We start from the raw sequence: 21,501 nt of genomic DNA on the forward strand, positions 1-21,501 counted from the left end.
TGGGGCCAGGCCCTGTTTGTTGTCACTGCACAGGGGTCACTTCGGCCACACTATCTGTTCTGTGGTGATGTTCTAAAATGGCAGCCTCAGGCCTCAGAGTCTCTTTTGGTTCCCCACACAGTGTTTTCTGATGTTTTCTCTCATCTTAAGAGTTGTATTTACTTCAACTTCACTTTTCTAAGTATTTCCATATTCCAGAGGAACACCAGTACATGGGAGCCAGGCCTAACCCACACCATGCCTGCCGTTTTTACCAGACATCCATGTCCTGATTTCTAAAAACTTAATAATCTTATAATCCAAATAACTCATCTTTCCCTCCCATCCCCTGCTGCAGCCCTGCACCACCTGAAGTTCAGCAGGCAGGTTCAGACCCCGCTGGCACAGGCCAGGCTACGTCCAGGACGGAGCTCCAGGTACCTTGCTCTCCTCCCTCCTCCCGCTCTACCAAGGCCTCGGGATGGAAGAGGAGGAGGAGGGAATCTGGGTCTGAAAGGGTCGCAGAAGAGCATGGCCCGATTCCCAGTCCACCTCTCGACAGCCGGGGAGCTCCAGCCCGGCGCTGGGCTCTGACTGCCAGCGCATCCTGTCCCGCTGCCCAGCGTGTTGTGTCTAGATGCGCTCAGGTGGTTTTGGATCTGGGAATTCCTGGTTCCGTGCCCACCGCCCTCGCCTTGGCAGGAGCGGGGAGCCGGACTTTCTTGGATTGTCCGCGCGTGCAGTCACAGCCCTGGCGCGCCGCCAACGCCTTTTCCAGAGGGACACGGCCAAGCGGAGAGGAAATGACAACCGCTAACAGTTCGCAGAGGGCTTAATTCTAAATGGAATTTCTAGGGACAAAGAAGAGGCGCTTCGGTAACCCACGGGCAGAAACCCCGGGGCCGGCGGCCGCCGAGCGGCCAGCACGCCCCCGGAGCGCTCCGGCCGCGGGGCATCGCCCGCCGCCCCCGGGGATCGCCGCGGGCGGCTCCGGCCGCGGCGGGGGAGCGCTGCCCCCCGGCCCCCGGCTCCGCCGATCCGCCGCGGGTTTTGCGGGCGGCAGCTCCGCGCCGGCGGCGGCCGGGGCCGGCCCGCTCCTCCTTTGTGACGGGGGGGAGGCTCCGCTCCGGGCCGGGCTGCGCTCCGCTCCGGGTTTGGCAGGCGGCCGCGGCGCTGGGTAAAATGGCAGCGCTGAGCCTCGTGTCGGACTGAGCCCGCTCGGCCGAGCAGAGTCGGAGCTCGCCCAGCCCGGCCCCGCCGCCGCTCGGCCCCGCTCCGGGGACGGCGCCCGCCCGCCCGCCGTGTCCCCCCCTCCCTCCCTCCCGCCTCTCCCGCACCGGGAGCCCCGTCCCGGGTCCCCCCCCCACCCCCCCTTTCCTCCTCCTTCCCCCCCACTCCCTCCTCCTCCCCTTTCTCCGCCGGCTGCAACCGAGGAGGTACAGCGGGGCCAGGCCCCGGGAAGCCCAGCCCAGCGGAGCCCTCCCCGCCTCGCCGAGCAGGCCGGGGGGGAATGAGCCCCTGCTGCCCTGAAGAGCCGCCCGCCGCCGCCTGAGCGGGGAGAGCAGAGCAGCGAGGCCTCACGCCGGCCGGCCAGGCAGGGAGCAGCTCGGGGGGACCGGTCCGGGGGGGTGGCCGGGCGGGGAGGGGGGGGATCATGGCTGCTCAGGTCGCCCCCGCCGCCGCCAGCAGCCTGGGCGCCCCGGCTCCATCCGAGCTGAAGAAAGCGGAGGCGCAGCAGCGGGATTGTCCCCCGGAGGAGGCGGGGGGTGAGGCGGCGGCGGCGGAGCGCGGCGAGAAGCAGGCGGAGAGCGAGGGCCCGTCGGGGAAGGAGCTGCAGGACGGGGCCGAGAGCAACGGAGGGGGCGCAGGGGCCGAGTCCGACCTGAAGAGCTCGAACGGGAACCCGGGCCCCAGGCCCGCCGCCGCCGCCACCCTGAACAATAACCTCCCGGAGCCGCCCGGTGGCGGCGGCGGCGGCGGCAGCGACGGGGTGGGGGCGCCGCAGCCGCCGCCGCAGCAGCAGCCGCCCCCTTCCCACCCGGCCGCCTTGCCCCCGCCAGCCTACGGCTTCGGGCAGCCCTACGGCCGGGGCGCCGCCGCTGCCTTCCACCAACATGGCGGACAACAAAGCCCTGGCATGGCAGCGCTGCAGAGCGGGGGCCTGGAGCAGAACTACCCGGGGCCGGCGGGAGCCCCCGCGGGGCCGCCCCCTCCGCAGAACTCGCACGGCGCCGGGGCCGAGCACGGCTTCCCCAACCACCAGTACAACTCCTACTACGCGGCCGGGCGCAGCGCCGGCTCCTACCCGCCTCCCCCCCAGGCCTACGCCCTGAGCTCCCCCCGGGGCTCCGCGCCGCCGGCCGCCAAGTCCCCCGCGGCCGCCGCCGCCGCCGCCGCCTTCCAGCAGCAGCAGCAGCGCTTCGGGGTCATGGGTCCCTCGGCCGCCGGCGGCGCGGGAGGAGGGGGCACCACCCCGCAGCCCACGGCCACCCCCACCCTCAACCAGCTCCTCACCTCCCCCAGCTCCGCCCGCGCCTACCAGGGGTACCCCGGGGGCGACTATAGCGCCGGGCCGCAGGACGGGGCGGCCGCCGCCAAGGGCGCCGCCGACATGGTCTCGCAGTACGGCGGGGGCAGCGGCCAGGGCTGGGCAGCGGCCGGCGGGGCCCCGCCGAGGAGCCACCACGCGCCCATGAGCCCCGGGAGCAGCGGCGGCGGGGGACAGAGCCTCGGCAGGAGCCAGCAGGTACCGGCCGGGCCGCGCGGGACGGGCCGGGGGGGGCTCCGGGCTCGGGGCCGGGCGGGGGGCGCGGGGCTCGGGGGGCTCGGGGTGGCGGCGGCGGCTCTCCCGCGGCTTCCCCCCGCCGGGCCGGCGCTGCCGGGCGCTGCCATTGTCTGTGCTGCTCGCTCGCTCTAAAATGGCTGCCTCGCCGCCTTCCCTTCCTCCTCCTCCCCGGCCTTTGTGCCGGGCTCCCGGGCCGCCGCCGCCGCCGGGCTCCCCGCCGCCCCGGGGGGCTCGGCCGGGGAGCCGCGGCTCGGGGCGGGCGGCTCGGGCCCGGCGGGGCCGGGCGCGGGGGGCCGGGGCGGCGAAGGGCGCGCCCGGGACAACGCGTGGCCCCGGCAGCGCCGCCGCCTTCCCGCGGCCCCGCGACCCCCGGCGCCGCCCCGGGGGGGTCCCGCGGCCCGCGGCGGGGTCCGGCGGGGCGGGCAGGGCCGCGAGGGGCCGGCGGGGCCGCGGGGGCCGCGGGGCGGGCGGAGGGGCCGCGGGCCGGGGCGGGAGCGCTGGCGGGGAGCTGGGCGATGGGAGCAGCGAGTGCGGATCGCTTGGGTTTGGGATTTGAATTATGGAGGTAAAATCCTTCTGTCAAAGCCAGGAGACAGTTGGTCTTAGGTTGACATCCCATCTGTGATCTGATTGGCTCCCCATCCCCTGCTCTTGGCCATTTATAATTGCCTCTGATGTAATGGTACAACCATCCTGATGAGCTCATAAACTTCCACACTCGCCTCCTCCGCCGGCCCCGGGACGGGGCAGCCCCGCGCCCCTCTCCGCATCCCCCGGCGTGACCTTGAGCCCCGCATCCCTCTGCCCCGTGCCCCGGACGGAGCGGGAGGCGAGGGCACGTTGTTTGTACCTTGGGTTTATTTTCCTTGTGATGTTGGATTCAGCCTGGAATAGAGTCTGTGTTGTCGGAACGGTGGCAGGGCTGCTCCGCACAATGGGCTTGCTGTTTATTTTGGTTATGTGACTTTCCCCTTGGTATAAATGATTTCTTTGATGGATCTGAGGATGCGTTTGTTCCTGCCTGGTTTTGGCCCTTTTCAGAACTGGGGCTGTTTGGGTTCTTTATTAGATGGGAGCATGTGGGGGGCTCTGGGGTGTGTTACGGCCTGAAGAAGGAAAAAAAAAAAAATCCCCAAACAACCAAACAGTCAGAACCAAACTTATGGCCAAAATGCTGAAATTGGTCGGTTACCAAGAATTATCAATTTCCATTCAACAGAGCTGTGATACAGGACGGGAGTCTCTAGCTCTCTGTCTTCGGGCACGTTTTGACTTATTTTGAATGAGAACTGATATGTCTCCTTCCTCCCCATAAATACAGGCACTTCCTAGAGACTTCAGGTGCTGGTTGTGGTCAGGCTCAGCAGTGTCACAACTCTTCTGAGGAGTGGAACTAGCAAAAGCAAGCCCAGAGGATTATCTTTATTGGATGTGTAGAATTCCCTCTTTGCTGGAATAGAAATGGCCAGGAAACCTGCAGAGGAGAAGGCAGTAGAGCATCAGACATTTTAGATACGGGGAAAAGAGGTGCTGGTATCTTTATCTGACAGCCTCGATTAAAAGCAGGTTCCTTTCTGTGCTCAGACTCGCATCTCCAAGGCCTGTGGTGGCCTCGTGCAGGACTGAACTTCCCTTTTCACTCTCTGTGCTTTGCTCCAGCTTTAGGCCGAGGCTGGAGATACTTGGTACCACGCAGGGTGACCTGCAGCCTCCAGAGCTTCCCTTCTTGCTCTGGACTTCTCCTGCACTGATCTGAAACCCGCTCAGTTGTTTGTCCCTTGGCCACCAAAGGCACCCTCTGCTGCAACACCTTGAGTGGTTGGAGGGGCCTTTCTTTCAGGTTCTGCTGTCCCAGGGAGCAGATCTGCTCTGCTGGGGCTATCAGACGTCCAGTGGTGGCTGGCAGCGAGTGTTGGAGCATCCTCAGGGAAGGTTTCAGCTGCTCGGGAATATGGCCACGTGTTCCGTGGATGCGCAAAGTGCTTGCTTTGTAAATCCTGAAAAATCTCAATTCAGGTAAAACGTGTACTAAAATGTGGAGTCCGGTTGAACTTCTCAGGTGTTTTCCTGCAGTTCACTTCTGTCAGTGTTCTGGTACCAATTTGTAAAAGAAGCTTTTTTTTGTCTTGGCAAATGAATTTCACTTAATTCCACGAGCTGCTGACACAGTGAATTAGGAATATACCTGAGTGAGCAGTCCCATAAACTGGAATTATTAATGATTAGTTGTTCTGAGAATTAGTTGGACTTGAGGAAGGACAAGTAGGGGATGTAGGAGGGATTGAGGGTGAGGGATGTCCCTCACCTCAAAAACCGAATGACTTCCCCCCCAGTCCTTTTCATTCCCAGGATTGTTGGACTTAAACTGACAATTCCTCTTTTTCTGCCAGAGAGAAAAGAGCAGAGGTATCTAAAGAAAAAAGTTTCCACGTGTCATCTGTGCTGCCCACAAAAGGCTGATTAATAATAATAATAATACTCCAGCCCTGAATTACAGCCTCCTGTGCTGTGTACCCCAAATTCCCTGGATTGGGAGAATGTAAAGCTTTGTGTCTTTCTTTGTCTTGCACAGCAAAGAGCAGAGCGGGCGCTTCCCACCCAACTCTGAGAAGCTCTGGCAGAGCAGAGGGCAGCTCACCTGCCAGAAACCTGCCCGGGAACATCTCGGGGCAGGCTGGGGAGGAGGATGTGGGAAGAGCTCACCCGGGAGTGCTGGGGCCACGGAGCAGTTTGGGGTGAGGAGCAGGGTGGTGCCTTTAATCCCTCTTCAGGTACTCTTGAGGAATCCTGAGTGATGCCACCAGCAGGGTTTTGTCACTTTGCTCATCAGGAAAGGCCCAGTAATTTTCTGAGAAAGTTGTTTGGGTGGAATGTTGCCTGCAGTGAGAGGAGTGTGTGGTCACACCAGGGTTACACAGGGGTGGCTCCTGTGTGTAACCTGGACGGATACTTCACCCGCAGCCGGGGAACGCGAGGATGCTCCGTGGTTTTGGGGACTTGGTGTTTTTTTCCAGATGATCTTTCCAGCTGGGGAGCACAGAGCAGGATCAGGGATCAGGATGGCTGATCTGTGGTGTGTGGGATGAGAAATCCGGGCTTTGCTGTGGGAATGACTTGTAAGGAGCCAGGCCGTGGGTCCTGGTTGTCAGTTTTTCCAGCTCTCCCATGGATTTGTTTCCACTGCTTCCCCTCAGAGCATGCAGCAGCTCTTAGTAATGCGCCAGTTTTCCCAGGGTCTTGGGATTTAAAGGAAACTGCTGGAGAGAAAGGACTTCCCTGCCTGTAATAGATGGGCATTTCTCAGGCGTTGGCTACAGCAGAGTGTCTCCTGTAATGGGAGAACTCTTTGGATCACATTAAACATTGACATCTTGGATAACCTCCCCATAGGTGCCCCGGCATCTCAAGGCCTCAGTTATAAGTTCAGTGAAAGCAGTTTAAAAATCTTATGTTAATTAAAAAAAAGCTTTTGGGCCTGTTGCCATACAATAGCTATTTTTTGTTGACTTTGATTCCGACTTTAGTAGCGAGCGAGGCATGAAAAACGTTGTTGGAAATATGGTTTTTAAACTGAATTGGCACCAAAAGGCACCGTGCTGCCAGTGAGCTGCGATGTCTTGGAATGGGAAATTGGGACCTGGCTCCTCTTGGCTCGTGGTTTTTCCTTGCTGTGCATTGTAATGTCAGGAGCCCTCGAGTTGTGTGTTGTGTGCTGGAGCTTTCCAACAAAAAGGAGAGTGGTGCATCTCCTTTCTCTGAATGAGCAATTTTAGGGCTTGGCTGTTTTAGAAAAAGCAGGAAAATTGTGCTGCTTTGGTGTTTGTTTTTTTTTTTTTTTTTTGATAAAATCTTGTTAATCCTGGTGTGGACACTGGAGGTTTTGCTGCTTTATCTTTTTTAAGCAGCCTGAAGTCAACCAGGAGTTGTCTGATTCTCTTAAAATCTCTCATTTTCTGCATTGGCATCTCCCTGATGCCCAGCTTGGAGGTGTCCAGCGCTTCCAGGCAGGATGTGTGTGGGATACAGGACAGTAAAACTCAACCCTCACTCTCAGCTGGAGCTTTTCTTTTTCTCTGCCCTTATCACCACCAGTTCACTGGGAAACCCAGGACAAACCACTTGAGTGTTGTGGTGAAATGGGGTTAGCAAGGCTTGCCTACTGCCTTTTATGAAGTTTAATTGAGCTGCCCTGTGAATCCTTATTTATTATCTGGGCTAGGGGAGGGTTTCCCCTATGGTGTCTCCCTTGTAAGGATATTGTTGGTTGCAAGACAGAAATTTGGTTTCTGAAAGGTTTTATGTTTGACTTTCAGGCCTCTTTTTGAGGAGCTAGAATACTTAGTGGTTTCCCAAACTGCCTGGTTTTATTCCTTTTACTTGCTACAGCTTCTGTTTCCTGTTTCTGGAATCAGGAAAGCTTCCTGTTTTCCTTCAACAAGCAGGCAGAATGATTTCTCTGGTGTTAAATAGTATTAGAAACTGGGCTGGGGGAGGCAGGACAGTCAAATGTTCTGTTACAAAGCTGTGCCTGACTGTTCTCATGAGCTTGGTGTATTCATAATGCTTTGGGATTTTTCTGTTGTCTCATTTGAGAACTCTGGTCAGTGGTTCCTGTGTTACAGGCGCATCACACGTTCCATGAGGGCTGTGCTAAAAATCCCAGCAGCTTTCCTTCAGAGAGAAAATAATGTCTAAAATTAGGCTTAATAGTGCAGCTGTTGGTTTTATCTGTTACCTCATACACGACTTTTCCACCACTTTCCTCCCTTACTCTTTTCTAAGGAACGCCACCGATTGGAAATCCAGCTTTTACCCTCTGCATCTTGCTCTGGGTAATTAAAATATTAGAGGAGGAAATGCCCTTTCCAGTTCTTACTCTGTGTATTTGAAATTCTCTGGCTAGTGAGCCTGATCTCTTCTTTGAATTGCAACTCCTGTGTGACGGATTGCTCTGGGGAGAGGCTCATCAGCAATGCCATTGCCCCGTTCCTGCTGGGAATGCTGGAAACTCTCAAGGAGCAGCAGCAGCAGCCAAACAGCAACTGAAGGCAGCAAACATGGTTGGGGTGATGGAAAAGATAGGCTTGTCAATATTTAGGCACTTGCTTTTTCCCTCTGGAATGGTCCTTAAACCATCAGCAAGGGTGGAAAACAACATTTCCCCTTTCGTTGTGATGGGAGAGAAAGGAAGGATACCTTCCTGCTGGGAAAAATGTTTTTAACAAGTCGTACAAAAGTTTTTTTCTGTTGTGTGCTGGCTGCAAAAAGTTCAGTCTTTAATTTATGCACGGGCAGTGGGAAAACTGGACTGATGTCTGTTAGCCAGAGCCATAAATCTCCAGCTGGAAGTGAATGACAAGTGGGATGGGAAGAAAAACGCTGGGTTTTGGCACAGTGGAACAGAGCTGCTTGGGCTGTGTCCACCAGCTCCCGGGTGGCACCAGAGGAGCTCTGCTGCCTTTTTGGTTTCCCTGGGAGGGCGGGGAGTTCCTCACCTGGAGATAAACCACGTGTCCTTTTGGGGGCTCAGGAGCACCACGCTGTGCCCACCCACCAGTCACGTCCAGGAAAGCTCCAATCCCAAATTCATCATCCTCTCTGCTCTCTGGAGATGCTGCTTTTGGTTCTCTGGGTCTAAAGTTCTGCAGGAGCTGGGTTTCTTTGGGGTTCTGCAGGAGCTGGGTTTCTTTGGGGTTCTTTGGTTCTGCAGGAGCTGGGTTTCAGTCCCCGTTAAGCAGGGCTGGACCGTGGCGTCTGAATTCCCTCCGTGACTGTTCCTCAGCAGCTGAGCTGCTGCTGTGGGAACTTTGGGAAGGGCTGAGGCTGCAGGGCTGGGAAGGGTGGGGAGGGGAATGTGAATCCCGAGTCCCATCCTGTGCTGAGTGTGACCCCAGCCTCCCTCCCTGGATACACTGAGCCCCTTGGAGGGAGCTGTGTGCTTAGGGCAGCACCCAGGGCTGCAGCAGGAGGAGCTGCTGCTGCCAGGACTCGGCTCCTGGAGGTGTTTTACCATTCCGTGTCCTCATCAGAGGTGGATTAATCGTGTGCTAGCACACGGCTGAGGGAGGGGTTCCCACTCCTGGCTCTCCCTGCACCTGCACTCCTGTGTTGTAAGGCAGCAGTTCAGTCCTGCAGCTGGAGCCTTTCTGAGGGCTCTTGCTCCACATCAAGGAGAGCATTTCCAGGTTTGCCACGGTGTCTTTCTGGAGTGTTTCTGAGTTTTAGGTGACAGCTCAGTATTTACACAACGTGGGCCTGAGTTGTCTGTAGTGAAACCTAAAGGATGCTGCATAATGACAGGTAAACTTAATAAAATCTGCCTCAGAATTCCTCAGCAAGTATTTATTTTTGCTTTAGGTGTTAAGAGTAAAATGTAGCTGGAGTTGAATTTCTAATCATGTTCTTTATATTTTTTTTTCTGGGAGAAAAAAGGGACAAAAGTGCATAGGCTCAAATAGGGGAATTGGTTAATTCTCTTAATAGGGTAAAGAAATATCTTTATGAGAGAGTGGAGATAGTGTTTATGTCTTAATTCCTATGAAATTCCCATGAAAAATCAGTTTGTGTAAATAACTCCAAAAAAACTGCTGCTCCATTACAGTTATTGGCATTTCATGTGATAACCAGCATGTCATTATTTCCTTAAGCCAGCTCTGGTAATTGAAACTCTTTCAAGGACAAATTCAATTGCTATTAACTTTCTTTCTTTTTCTCCTTTTTTTTTTTTTTTTTAACTTGAGTAACTTTCTCCTGGATAATGAACATTAACCTAAACTGGTCCAAGAAGCTCCGGGTTAGACGTGGGCAGTGGTTTTTGGGACCCCTGATGCAGCTGGTGGAGCAGAGCCTGCTCCTTGTCCTGGTTTTGTGGGTGCTTGGCCATGTGGGGAGCCAGAGGGGACCCGAGGTGGCTTTGTTTTGCTGGGATGTGGTGGGGACATCTTGGACGTGGCTGGGAGGAGGCTGAGGCCAAAGGTGGCCCCGACTTTCTGCCACTTGCAACTTTCCACCCTTAGAGATTCTGTGGCTCTTTTCTCAAAGAGAAATTCTTGAAGCTGGGAGGGCTCTGGAGTTTCCCACCCGGGGAGGATGAATGGGTTAAAGAAGTACTTTCCTCTCCTCCACTCACTTGTGAAATTTCATTCAGGTTTGACTAAGAGAAACCCTGAAAATTACCATTTCCCTTCTGATGTCAGCACGTGCTGGCACCCTGCCTGTGAGCAGCCAGCAGGAATGTTTGAGAGCCTGGGCCCAGCCCCAGCCCCGCTCCAGCTGCACCTCCGGGCTCTGGGAACGGCTCTGCTCGGCGTGGCCGGGGCTGGCCCAGGGAGCTGCTCTGGAAATGGCCATTCTGGTTTGGGTTTCAGCGCCGAGTTGGATCATTTTGGCGAGGAGAGCGCGCGCTGGGGGCTGTGCTGCCTGGCAGATCTCGCCTTGTTGTCGGTTTGGTGGTGATGTTTCCTTGTGGAGCAGAGGTCTGGAGGTGAACTGGGGAGGTCACCAAGCCCCCTGTCCTCCTCCAGAGCAGGACCAGCCACACCTGAGCACAGACAGCAGCGCTGCCCCTGTCTCAGTGCTTTGCTGCCCGTTGGACATTGGGAAAACACTGCGGCTCAAATCTCGTTCATTGGGTGTCTCTTGTCCCGTCTCTCCAGGGGTGGAGAGCAGGGGCAAAAGTGCACACACAGTAACCTGCTCTTAAACCTGTGCCTTTGTGCCTGTCCCCTGTTTCCTTGAGAGAACCTCTCTGGCTGCGTTGCAGAAGGTCTCCCTTTGCTTCCAGGTTCCTGTGGGAATTCTCTGGGGGGTTGGACTGTCCTGCTTTGCCACCTGAACTCTGCCAGGGTCCCGGGCTCGCTGCTGTCTGTGGGATGCTTCCTGGAGGCCTGTTTGGAGTTCTGTACTTCATAACCAAGGGTGGATTTAAAGTCCAAATGACTGTAGGACTATGCACCCTGTGCGAGTTTAGGAGGAGAGTCTGGTACTCATTAACTCTGTGTAAATAATTAAACCAGAGCCAGGCTAGAGGTGATCTCCCCTCAGCCCTGCTCCTTCTGAAAGCCTTTCAGCAAGAGTTCTTCCCTCTGTGCAGGAGATCCAGTGAAACGGTGGAAGTGCTGGAATCAGTTAAAACTTGATTTTCTTTTCTCTTTAAATTATCTTTGACTTTGGGCTTTGCTTGGCTAATCAAGGAAAAGGCTTCCCATTCAAGGCCAGTTTGCTGCGTGTGATCACGTGTTGCAGAGGCTGCCTTTCTGTGCTGTGGCTGCACGTGTTGTCTCTGTTCTGGGGAGCCCTGCAGCCCTGCCCCTCGGACTGCGTGGGTGGGGAGGGTATTTTTTAGTATAAAAAACCCCAAACTCATTTCCTTACTGTTCCGTGGGGCACTAGTGCTGATTGCAGTGCTTTGGATCCCCTGGGAAGGTCCTGGGGCAGCTGCCTCATACAGCCCAGTTGAACATTACTTTTTTTTTTAAATGATATGTGGATAGTTGGATGGTGTTTTGGGAGGAGACATTTAAGTATCAAAGTATCTCGGTGTCTTTCAGGTTACTGTGGCAGACCAGGGAGGCTTTGAAGGAGTTTTCCATGTTTTGGGAGCGTTTCCCTGGCTCTGCACCCTGCAGGTGGCAGAGAGGTGCTCTAAACCATGCTCAGAATCCAGGTTAATGCTCTGGCTGCTGGATCAGAATTTCTCTCTGGGCATGGGGTTACACCCAGAACATTTTCACAGGATCACAGCCTGGGAGGGACCTCTGCAGGTGTCCCAGCCCAGCCCCTGCCCGGCAGGGTCACCTGCAGCAGGTGGTACAGGGACACGTCCCGGTGGCTTTGGGATGTCCCCACAGAGGGAGGCTCCAGCCCTCCCTAGCAGCTGTTCCAGGGCTCTGCCACCCTCGTGGAAAGAAGATCTTCCTCACATTGAAGTGGAACTTGTGTTTTATTTTATGGCCGTGGCTCCAGTCCTGTTACTGTCACCACTGAGCAGAGTCTGGCACCATCCTCTTGAGAATTTTCTCTGGTTTGAGGAAGAATCACCTTGATGGAAATGTGGTTTCCAGCAGCCTGTGGGCAGAATGTGGCTCCCTGGAACGGGACACACTGCTAGGGAAGGGACTTTTGGGGGGGAGTGAGAATATTGGCATAAAACCCTCCCTGACTCAGGTCATGCACTGGAGAAGCAGAAAGCCTGACTGGCTGCTGTGCAGGGGACACTGACAGAGCAATCCTGCCCCGAATTATCCTGTCTGCCTGTACAGAAAGATGTTTCTGAGCCCCTTCCCTGTCCTTCCTGCTCGGTTCACAGGCCACGGTGGCGTTGCAAAAGCTGCTTCCACGTTAATTGTGATTGATTACCTTGCAATCTGGGACAAGATTTCCTTTGAAAAGCTATATGCTGATTTGATGTCAGGAATTAAAATCAGATGAAGTGATTAGTGTTGTATGAGGCATCCCAGAGCAATCGAGTGCTCCTTGGTTTTCAGCTGTGTTCTGGCCCTTAACCCTTCCCTGCCCTCTCCCTGGAGCAGGGTGCTCGGGCTGCAGCCCCTGCTCAGGCGAGTGACTCAGCTGGGCTGTGGGAGCCCTGAGTGGGGCTGGGGAGCCAGCAGAGGCAGGTGCCATGTGCTGCTGGCCCCAGAGCAGGGAGCTCCTGGCTCTGGTGAGGGCTGTGAGCGTCCCCCTGGAATGAGGGGCAGGAATTGAGGAGAGCTTTGTGTCTGATCACTCTGTGAAAGGCAGTAAACTGCTCCGAGGTGTCACTGCTGTCAAGGTACAGTCATGGCTCGTCTTCCTTTCCTCATACGAGTTGCTTTACAGTTTCTTGTTATACCTGTTCCTGGAACCAGTGGAGACTTTGCAGCGTTGGCTGTTCCTCCTGCCCCCATGGCATTGGCACGGTTGGGAATTCTTGCATCCTCTCCCCAGCTGCCAGCACACGCTCCTCTCAACTCGCTCAGCAACTCCCCACGTTGTTCATTCTGCCTGGAAAGAAATCTGGATTTTTCTGGATGGAAATGAAATAAAAGCCCAAGGACAGAAGCAAGTGTGGGGCAACAGAGCCAGGCTTCAAAAATTATTGTAAGCAAGGCCTGGTGGGCTTTTAAAAAAAAAAAAAATTAGTATTTTTAAGAAGGATTTTGTGTCGCTCAGGATGTGTCTGTAGTGAACCTGAATCACAGCAGCCTTGGCTTGGGAAAGGCTCCAGGAGTGTCTTCCCTTCTGTCTGGAGCTGCCTTGGCTGCAGCTCCAAGTTTCTTGCCCACGTAGACTTTCCATCTCCCCCAGCCTCCTCTTCCCCAGCAGCCCTGCTTTGCTGGATGCAAATAGCTCCTTTGGGTGTAAATACTGGAGACTGGTTGTGGCTTTGCTGTACAGTTACAGAGCCCATCCTCAGGAAATGCAGATGGTAACTTGTCATTACTGCAATTTTAAATATTTTTGGTTCTGTGGAACTGAAGTGGAGGCTTGAAGGTTGAATTTTAAGGCTAAAATAAGAGAAGGCTCAATAAAATCCACAAAAATAGCGCCCGAATTTGTCAGCTGCTGTAATGACAAGGGAAATAAGGTAACTTTTCTGTTTCCTTTTAGCAAAACAAAGCTTTGCTACCTTGTTTTGGGCTGGATACAAAACACAGCGGGGTCAGGAGTGATGGGAGGGGGTTTGGGATTCACTGAGTTACTTCCTAACCAGGGGACAGCGGGGCTGCCCCGGTGTGCTGACAGCTCCTGTAGCCGAGGCGTGTTTGGGGGACTCTTGGGGTAAGCAGTGAGGCTTATCCTGGCTGGGCTGGGGCTGTGAGAGCAGCCTGGCCCGTGTTACCCCATCCCAGGGCTGGGCTGGTGTCCGGTGTGGAGCTGTGAGCAGTGAGGGTGTGGTGGAGCACGGGGGGTTGTGTTGGCACAGACTGGGATTGCCACAGGTTCATCCCCAGCCTCGGACTGCTCGGGTGGTTTTGATCTTCCATAATGCCCTTTTGAGTGAGTTCAGCCATTCTGCAGGAGCAGGGGAGAGGCTGAGCCGTGGCTTGGAGCAGCTGCAGGCCCCGACACGCAGCTCCTGTGGAAGCTGTGGATAAGATGGAGCTCTGGGATGAGGCACCTCCAAGAGCTGCAGCTCTCCAGGGATCAGGGTGGCTGTGTGTGGTAGGAGGGGTGGGGCTGGGGGGACCTGGGGTTGTTCAGAGCCCTGAGCTGATCCCAGAGGCTCCCCAGGAATGCCCATCCTGGCGTGGGACGGGGTCATGGGAGTCTGCCTGTCCAGTTCAGTCTGTTCAGCCACTGTTTATTCTGGTGTAAAATGAGGTGAATTTGCAAAGTGATGAGATATTCAAATACAGATGGAGCTTTCAGACACACAAGTGGGTAGAAACCTGTGCTGCTGCATTTTACAGATGAAGATTTATCAGGTTCCTAGAAAGGGACCCAGGAGGCTGTGCTGGAGGTGTCTTATCAACTCCAGAGCATGCACCAGCACCCTCAGATTTCTGTGCAGAAAAGGCTTTTAATGAATTGATAAAATTACCTTTATTCTAGAAGGCAAACTCCAGTGAGCCCTTCTTGGCTCTTCCTTCAGACCTCCAGTTTTGGGAAACATCCCTCGTGTTCAGTAGCAAAAGACATCTGTCCAGGAGATCAGCAGGGCTTGCTTTAGAGGAAGCAGGGGTTACAGGGAATTAGCTGGATGACTGAAGTCTGCCACAGGTTGCAGTGTCTGAATGTATTTACGGGGCATCTGGAGCCCTTTCAGGTTTTCAGCGCTGTTTGGAGCGAATATTTCGGGACTCCCTCGCTGGTGATGGGGAACAGCTGCTCTCGTGCTCCTTGGAGTGAGATCACTTAAGCACTGGTGACACTGAGTGTAATTCCGCTCTTCCAGCCCAGCCCTTCCTCCTCCTGCTTCTTTTATGGCGTGCTCTTGGCCCGGTCCCACTGCTGTGGTGCAGCCCCAGCTCCTTCCAGCCGGGCTGGAGCGGCCGCGCTGCGAGGAGACATTCGAGCGTCTCTTTGTTGACTTGCCTCCAGTTCATTAGAGCAGAAGCAGGAGGTTGGCTAAACTTAAAGCCTGATTTAATATTCAGGAAGGAAGTTTCTTTCCATCTTAAAAGGAGCAGCACCTCATTACAAGGATCACATGTTCCTTGGGATCGTCTCCCGTGGAGCTCAGGCGCAGCTTTCTTTACATCTTGGTGTTGCTTGGATTTTTGGGTGGAGTCAGCAGTGGCACTTGGGGAATCCTGGGGCGAGTTGGTTGAATAATGTGCTTGTAAAGTGAATTGAAGCCTGACAGTGAGGGATAGATGGCTTGTTACTTAGTTCTCTGGATAGAAGGAAATAGTATTTTAAATGTAAGTTGAAACTGTAAATTGTATGGCGATCACACAGTCTGAGTAACAAACTGCATCCTCTTACCCCAGCTGCCTGGGAAATGCCTGAAATTTTCACTGGTCATCTCTTGCACAGTAATCATAATATTTTGTTGCTTTTGACTGCCTTTAAATCAGTAAATGGTGTTTGTCAGGATGAGCTGCCACGGTGTAAGTAGTTGAGGTGGAGGGACAGGGAAGGAGTTCTCTGGTTGTTGTTAATTTTCAGGTGGTGGGGGATCCCTTGTGCTGTTCCCACGGGGATGTGATCTGAGCCTGCAGGCTGGAGAGGTGTCCATGAGGAGCCATCGTGGTGCTTGTGGCAGACTTGGCACCTCCCACCCTCCAGTTTTTAATAAAATAAAAAATAACACAGCTCTGCTGGTACCTGGGCATGAACGCTGTGCTGCTGTCGGGTTGTTTCCAGTGAGGCTTTGGGAGGTGACTCTCATTTCACTTCCCCACCACATCACCTTCTGCTGATTGACTTCTTTCAGGAATGAGATGTTCCATAATGATACATCCTGTAATCAAAACTCTGGTCAGTTTTAATCAATTAGAAAAATCTTAGTAAGAGCTGTGCTTTGGAAAGTCCTCTGAGATGTGTGGACTGGGCTCTTGCTGAGAAACGTTAATGGGTAATTACTGGATTGTGTTTAGCAGGGAGATACAGGTCACAGGATGGCTGCTGGGAGAAACTCACTCATCTTCCTTCCACTGCTGCAACTCAGGATCTGGATTTACAGCAGAGCTCCCCAAAGTGGTGTAATCAGTGATCAAGGAGGGGTTAAACACTGAGCAGGGCAGATTCGAGGTTTGCAGGAGCTCCAGATAGAAGCAGGTGGCTGAAGTAATGCAGCAAGAGTCCTGTTCTCCTTCTGTGTTGGTGTCATGAGCTTCTTCTGACTCGGGGTGTTAGCAGAGGTTTAGAGGAATAGAAAGTGTCTGGGGTCAAACTCTGACCTACTGGGAAAAGTCAGAAGAAAAACCAGGCTCTTTCTGGTTGCAGAACTGAAACTGTGGAGCAGAGGTCATTTGTTTTGACAGCCAAACTTTCATCTGCATTGGCCATTGATAATGAGATGAGGATACATCACCTCCTGCTTATGTGTCCAAGTCAGAGTTAGATTCTGGGATTTGTGGAGGCCAGGGAGGGGTTTTACTTTTCTGTAGCTTATGTAAAAATGGAGTTGTCCTGTGCGTTTCCAAGGGATGAGCATTTGTAACCCTGTACTGTATTCCAGAAGGCAGGTTTTGGCACTCCAGGCTTACGGGTGTGAGTCTGAGCATCCCCACTGCTTCCTGAAAGGAGTGGGGTTCCCAAAGGATGGGGCTGCCCTGGGGGAAGGCAAGGAGAGTCCCTGGTGGGAGCTGAGCAGGGCCAGCACGGGCTGGGTGTCTGCCCTGTGTGTGCTGAGGGGCTGAGGGAAGTTGGTTGGATTTCTCAAGTTTAAAAAGGGAGGGGAAAGGCAAAAAAGGAACTGTACATTTCTGTGATGATATTCTTGGAGAAACAGGCTCGTTGTTGAAACTGTCCCAGTGAGGTGGTGGGTACAGCTCATGGAGTGTTTATTACCCTGGGTTTTCTAGGTGTTTTCTTTTGGGGGCATCATCACGTCCTGCTGGAGTATCTTTATTTTAGTTTCAGCTTCCCCTGAGCCTCTTCTGTCCCCCTTTAAAAGCAGACCTCCATGGGAAGAGAGGCACTGGGGCATGACCTGGGCTATAAAAGGCAGCGAGTTCAGGCCGGGGTGTTGACCTCAGCACAGCCAGTTGCACCTTAAATAGAGCAGATGAAAGAGTTCCCCACTGCAAGGTGAGCCGTGGTTGCTCCCAAATGAGGACGCTTGTTGGTTTGTGATCATTCCTCCGGTTGTGGAGGAGTTGGAGTTGCCTTTGGGGGGGATTTTGGAAGGCACAGATAGGTGTGAGACTGTCTGATGTGCAAACACGAGTGACCAGCTCAAGCTGGGGTTTGCTGGAGCCTCCTGTGTTGTCCCTTGGGTGCTGTTGTGTCCCCGTCCCCTGTTTTGGTGATGTTGCGGATCAGCCGTGCTTGTGTTGTCGCAGGAGAGCAGCTGCTGCTCTCAGCTGTGGAATCGCCACAGCCTGCCTGGTTTTGGTGGATGCCCAGGGCTGGGTGCCAGCTCTGGGCAATGCCTCCCTGTGTCTCACGTTGTTCATGAGCCCTGTGCTCTGTGAGCTGGCACCACCACACAAGAAATGGGGTTTGTCTTGCTCAGGCCTCGGTGCTGCAGCAGTGGAGCTCTCACTTGGGACGTGCAGGGCTTGGAGGGTTTAGGACGAGGGTTTAAAGGTGGCACATCGAATCCCTCATCCCTCTTCTCCAAGACCCACTTGCATTCTCCAGTGAGATCCCCTGGGCACGCAGGGGAGGCGAGCAGCTTGTCCCTGAGCTGGAGGATGTGTTACCCATCGCCGGTGCTGCTCAGCATCGTCTCAGCCTGGCCGCTTCCACCTCGCTCCAGTGCTCCCCGTTCTCCAGCCAAGCTGGGGTGGCCAGGGAGCAGCTGGCAGCTCCCTGTGGGTTCCGCAGGCTGCTCTTTGCAGCAGGGCTCAGACAATGGCTGGTGCTGCCGGGGTCCTCCCCATCTGCTGGCGGCCCTTGCTGGGATTCCCGGCGCGGGTCCAAGCCCTCGCAGGCAGCTCGGTGGCCGGGGATTCCGAGCTCAACCTTCCTGGCAGGAGTGGCGTGGCTTTGCTTTTATGCAGATGAAGCCATGTGCTTCTCACTTGAAGGCGTTCCGCAGGAAAAGACGTTTCCTGTGTTTGGTTCTGGGTGGGCGGCTCCGGCTGGGGACTGAGCTGGGCTGGGGAGAGGGATTACGGAGAGCGGCCCCCCCGTCCCCTCCACCTCCAGCAGTACGTCACCACAACACAACCACACGCGCTCATACTGGTGGTGTCATTCATTCAGTGCCAAGATTGCTTTAAAAAATTCCCTTGGCCCCAGTTCAAACAGGAGTACAGCTGGGATGTGTTAGATTTTAGGCAGTCTGCCCTCAATTTGAGATGAGTTATAAATAGCAGTGCCGACTTCCTTAACTACCACTCTCCGAGGTAAAATGCAGGTTAATGACTGTGGGAATCAATTAGGGCTTCTCTCGGTTAAACAGCCAGGAATGCTTTTTATTATTTTTTTATCACAAATAACGGACAACAAAGCTGGTCAGGAAAAGATTTCAAAGCCGAGGTGGGAGCTGAGGGCTTTTTTCTTATTTTTTCAGCCTTCTTATTTTTTTGAGGGGGTCGGGGGGGCAGCTGAAGAAACCAGTCGTGGCCAACAACATCTATGTTTGCCAATAATTGAATGACGCTGGTTTGAAACTGGAGACTTCAGTAAATCACTCTCCTTCTTTTTCTTCCTCCGGCCCAATAAAATACAAATATGTAATAAGGTAATGGGGAAGGTCAGAATTCCATTTTTCTGTACAGCTGTGGAGAGTTTGGCTTTTGCTTCCGAAGTGGGATTTGCCTCTTCCCTTTACTCACTTTCCTGACAGGACCGATAGCATGTCCTCTCCAATTTAACCAAGCCTTTCATTCAAGAGGCCAAATTTCTCTTCCACCGGGCAAAATCTGAAAAGAATTGTTCCTGGAATCCTCTTGTCTGCTTCGAGCTTTTTTTGTTTCTTGGGGAAAACGCCGGTGTTGTTTGGAAGAAGAGCTGGTTTCACTGCACTGCCTCATTATAGGGGCCTGACACCCTTCACATCACGCAGAGTGATTTGAAGAGCTTTTGAACTCGGCAATTTTAAGCTCACTCTGGGCTTGCTGTTACAAACTCTTAGTCGAGATATCTCTTAAATTACCCCAAAAGCTCCGCAGTTTTTGTGCAGCACTGGCTTCTGGTCACTCTCTTTGCTCACCGAACCACACAGCTTTGTTTCTGGCACTGGGACTGGTGGCAGGACAGTGTTTTGTGAGTTTTGGTAGTTACTGGTGTTGCACAACAGAGATAGTGGGATTGAGGGAGAATAGAAGCAATTGCTATGAATGCAGGGAGGTGTAAGCAGGGGGTCTGGACTTCAGTGATCAAGGAGCAACACTTTCTCTCAATTATGTCTCTCTGTGGCAGGGCCTTTGCTTTTGAAGTGTAATCACAGTAATCTACTCCTGTGGTTTCCTATTGAAAGGATTTCCCATGTATCAGCCCAGAGAAGAATTTCCAGCCTTTTGCAGTCAGGGTTTGGTATTTCCCTATTTACCCTGCCCGTCTCTGTGACAGGGTGTGCAGAGGGGCTGTGCAGCCTCTGCTCCTGCCAGCACCCCACACGAGCCCTGGGATCAATCCCTGCCTTCCAGCCTGGTTCTTTTCTTGAGGCACACAGAGTTAAACTCCCTAAAAGGGTTTTGGGGCAGCAGGTTCAAGGAAGCTTCCCCATGGCTGACTCTTTGAGCCAGAGCAGCAATACCAGGTCCAGAGCAGTTAAAGCCCCATCAGCAGCAGAGATGTGTGGGATATTCTGAATTAATGGGATATTTTGGAGGAAGAAACAACACATGGCAGCATCTGAGATGTACAGGGCAACCCTGGGGAGCACGAATTAGCCTTGCTGTGAGTCAGGAGTGTGTGTATGAAATAGTTCCTTCATTAGGGATTAATTGGCATTTACATTCCTCCTGGTGATAGAATTTTATCCATAAGGCTGCAGTCTAGATGCTCTTGGTGTTTGTTTTCAGCACCCTCTCTGTGCTGGGGCCTGGTGGAAGGGTGGCAGCTTGAGGCACGTCGTGTCCTCCTACGCTGAGCAGTCAGGGTGACGACTTGGTCACATCCTGGAAAGATGTTTCAAGATGTTTGGGGTTTGTGTTTTGGGTTTTTTCTTTTTTTTTTTTTTTCTCTCTCTCTTTTTTTTTAATGGCTGCATAAACAGTTGCAAACGTTTCTTGGAAGTTTTTTAGTAGTTGTCATGCTTCCTGTAGGAGTCATGGAAAAGTGAATCTTCACCTTGTTTTCTCCTCCCTGAAGAGAGGGTTGGTCTTGTGGGTGACCACAGACAAGACAATCAGTGCAGGGGTGGCAGCATGTGGTGTGAGTGTATTTAGGAAAAAAAAAAAAGTTAAAAAACCCTGAAAAAGAATGTATTTGAGAAGCTGCCCTTGGTAGAGGGCTGCAAAGGTGCGTTACAACCAGGAGGAAGCACGTAGCAAATGGAAAGGATGTTGAAATATTTAGTCAGTAACCCCAAAGTTGCACTTTGTCAGGTGGAAGGAAGGATGTGAGTGCTTGGGGGTGGTGAGAGGAGGCTGAAGTCAGAAGCCAGGGGCTAGGAAAGCTCCTGGTGGCCCCGTTTTTACATACCAAAGGAGATAATGTGGGCAGGGAGAAGATGTCAGTAATGCAAGGGGATACCCACAAGGCAAGACTTGGGAAGCACCAGGGACAATTGCTGAGAAGATGTAAACACAATTTGCATCTTTTAAGGTGAATGGGAGCTCCACTTGGGCGCTCCATTCAGGACTGAGGCCCTGCAGCTCTGAGGGCTCCACCAGAGCCTTCAAAGATCTCTTTTTTCTGCCCCCGTGAATGGAAGCTGCTTTTCCCAGCTGGCACAGCCCCCGTGTGGGTGCCTGGCATTCCCAGGACAGGGACCTGGAGCTGCCTTGGGGGCTGCAGCCTCTGCCCTTGTTCCTCCCCAGCAGCAGCATCTCTGAGAGCTTGGACATAAAACATGGAATAAAACTCGTTCAGGGCTGGTTTGGTGTCAGTGTGGATGAGAATGGGAACATCCAGCACAGCTGAGGGCATCCAGAATCTGGGAGAGTCACTGCAGGGCCATGCCCTGGCTGGGGGCAGCTTCCACAGGGTGGCAGAGGCTGTGCCCACAGAGGGCTTGGCTTTCCCGAGCCCTCCAGGGCTCCAGGAGCCGCTGGGAAATGCTCTCAGGCGCAGGATGTCAGTCTGGGGGTGTCCCGTGCAGGGCTGAGTTGGCTCCTTTGGGTCCCTTCCAGCTGGGGCAGCACAGAGCACACCTGGCCTCTGCTCTCCATCCATATTGACACCAGTTTCCCTGAGAGCCCGGTTCCTGTTGATCCAGGAGCTTTCCCTTTCCCAGCAGAGGTGCTTTTCCTGCCATCCCCGCTCAGTGCCAGCCCCTGGTGCCCCAGCAGAGCTGCCCGTGGTGTCCCTGGCTCGCTGCTGGCTCGGGGCTGAGCCTCCCTGGCAGGCACCCTGCGCTGACAGCTGGGCACACAAATGTGTGCTGGGGCTCCAAGCTGTGCTGGCTGCTGGGGAAGGCTGCTCTCCAGTGCAGCATGCTGCAAGGGCTCTCCTTCCCCCGAGAGGGGGGTTCTGCAAACACCGGTGGAACCCTGCTCTGGTCTCCAGCTCTTTGTGGGGTTCCCAGC

General features: G+C 54.1%; 1 protein-coding gene across 3 annotated transcripts in view; it reads left to right on the forward strand.

Annotated features, from left to right (window-relative positions):
- Positions 1–1,266: 1,266 nt before the first annotated feature.
- Positions 1,267–21,501, forward strand: part of ARID1A (AT-rich interaction domain 1A) — a 54,411-nt gene continuing 34,176 nt past the window's right edge. The window contains exon 1 of one of the 3 annotated variants that reach the window (XM_038161102.1): positions 1,267–2,725. In XM_038161102.1, coding sequence (XP_038017030.1) covers positions 1,634–2,725 — 1,092 coding nt within the window. In that variant the 5' untranslated portion in view covers positions 1,267–1,633. The remainder of the gene's footprint in view (positions 2,726–21,501) is intronic. The other 2 variants (XM_038161103.1, XM_038161101.1) reach the window with 2 other exon arrangements.

The sequence above is a fragment of the Motacilla alba genome, chromosome 23 (genome assembly GCF_015832195.1).
Source record: "Motacilla alba alba isolate MOTALB_02 chromosome 23, Motacilla_alba_V1.0_pri, whole genome shotgun sequence".
Classification (NCBI taxonomy): domain Eukaryota; kingdom Metazoa; phylum Chordata; class Aves; order Passeriformes; family Motacillidae; genus Motacilla; species Motacilla alba.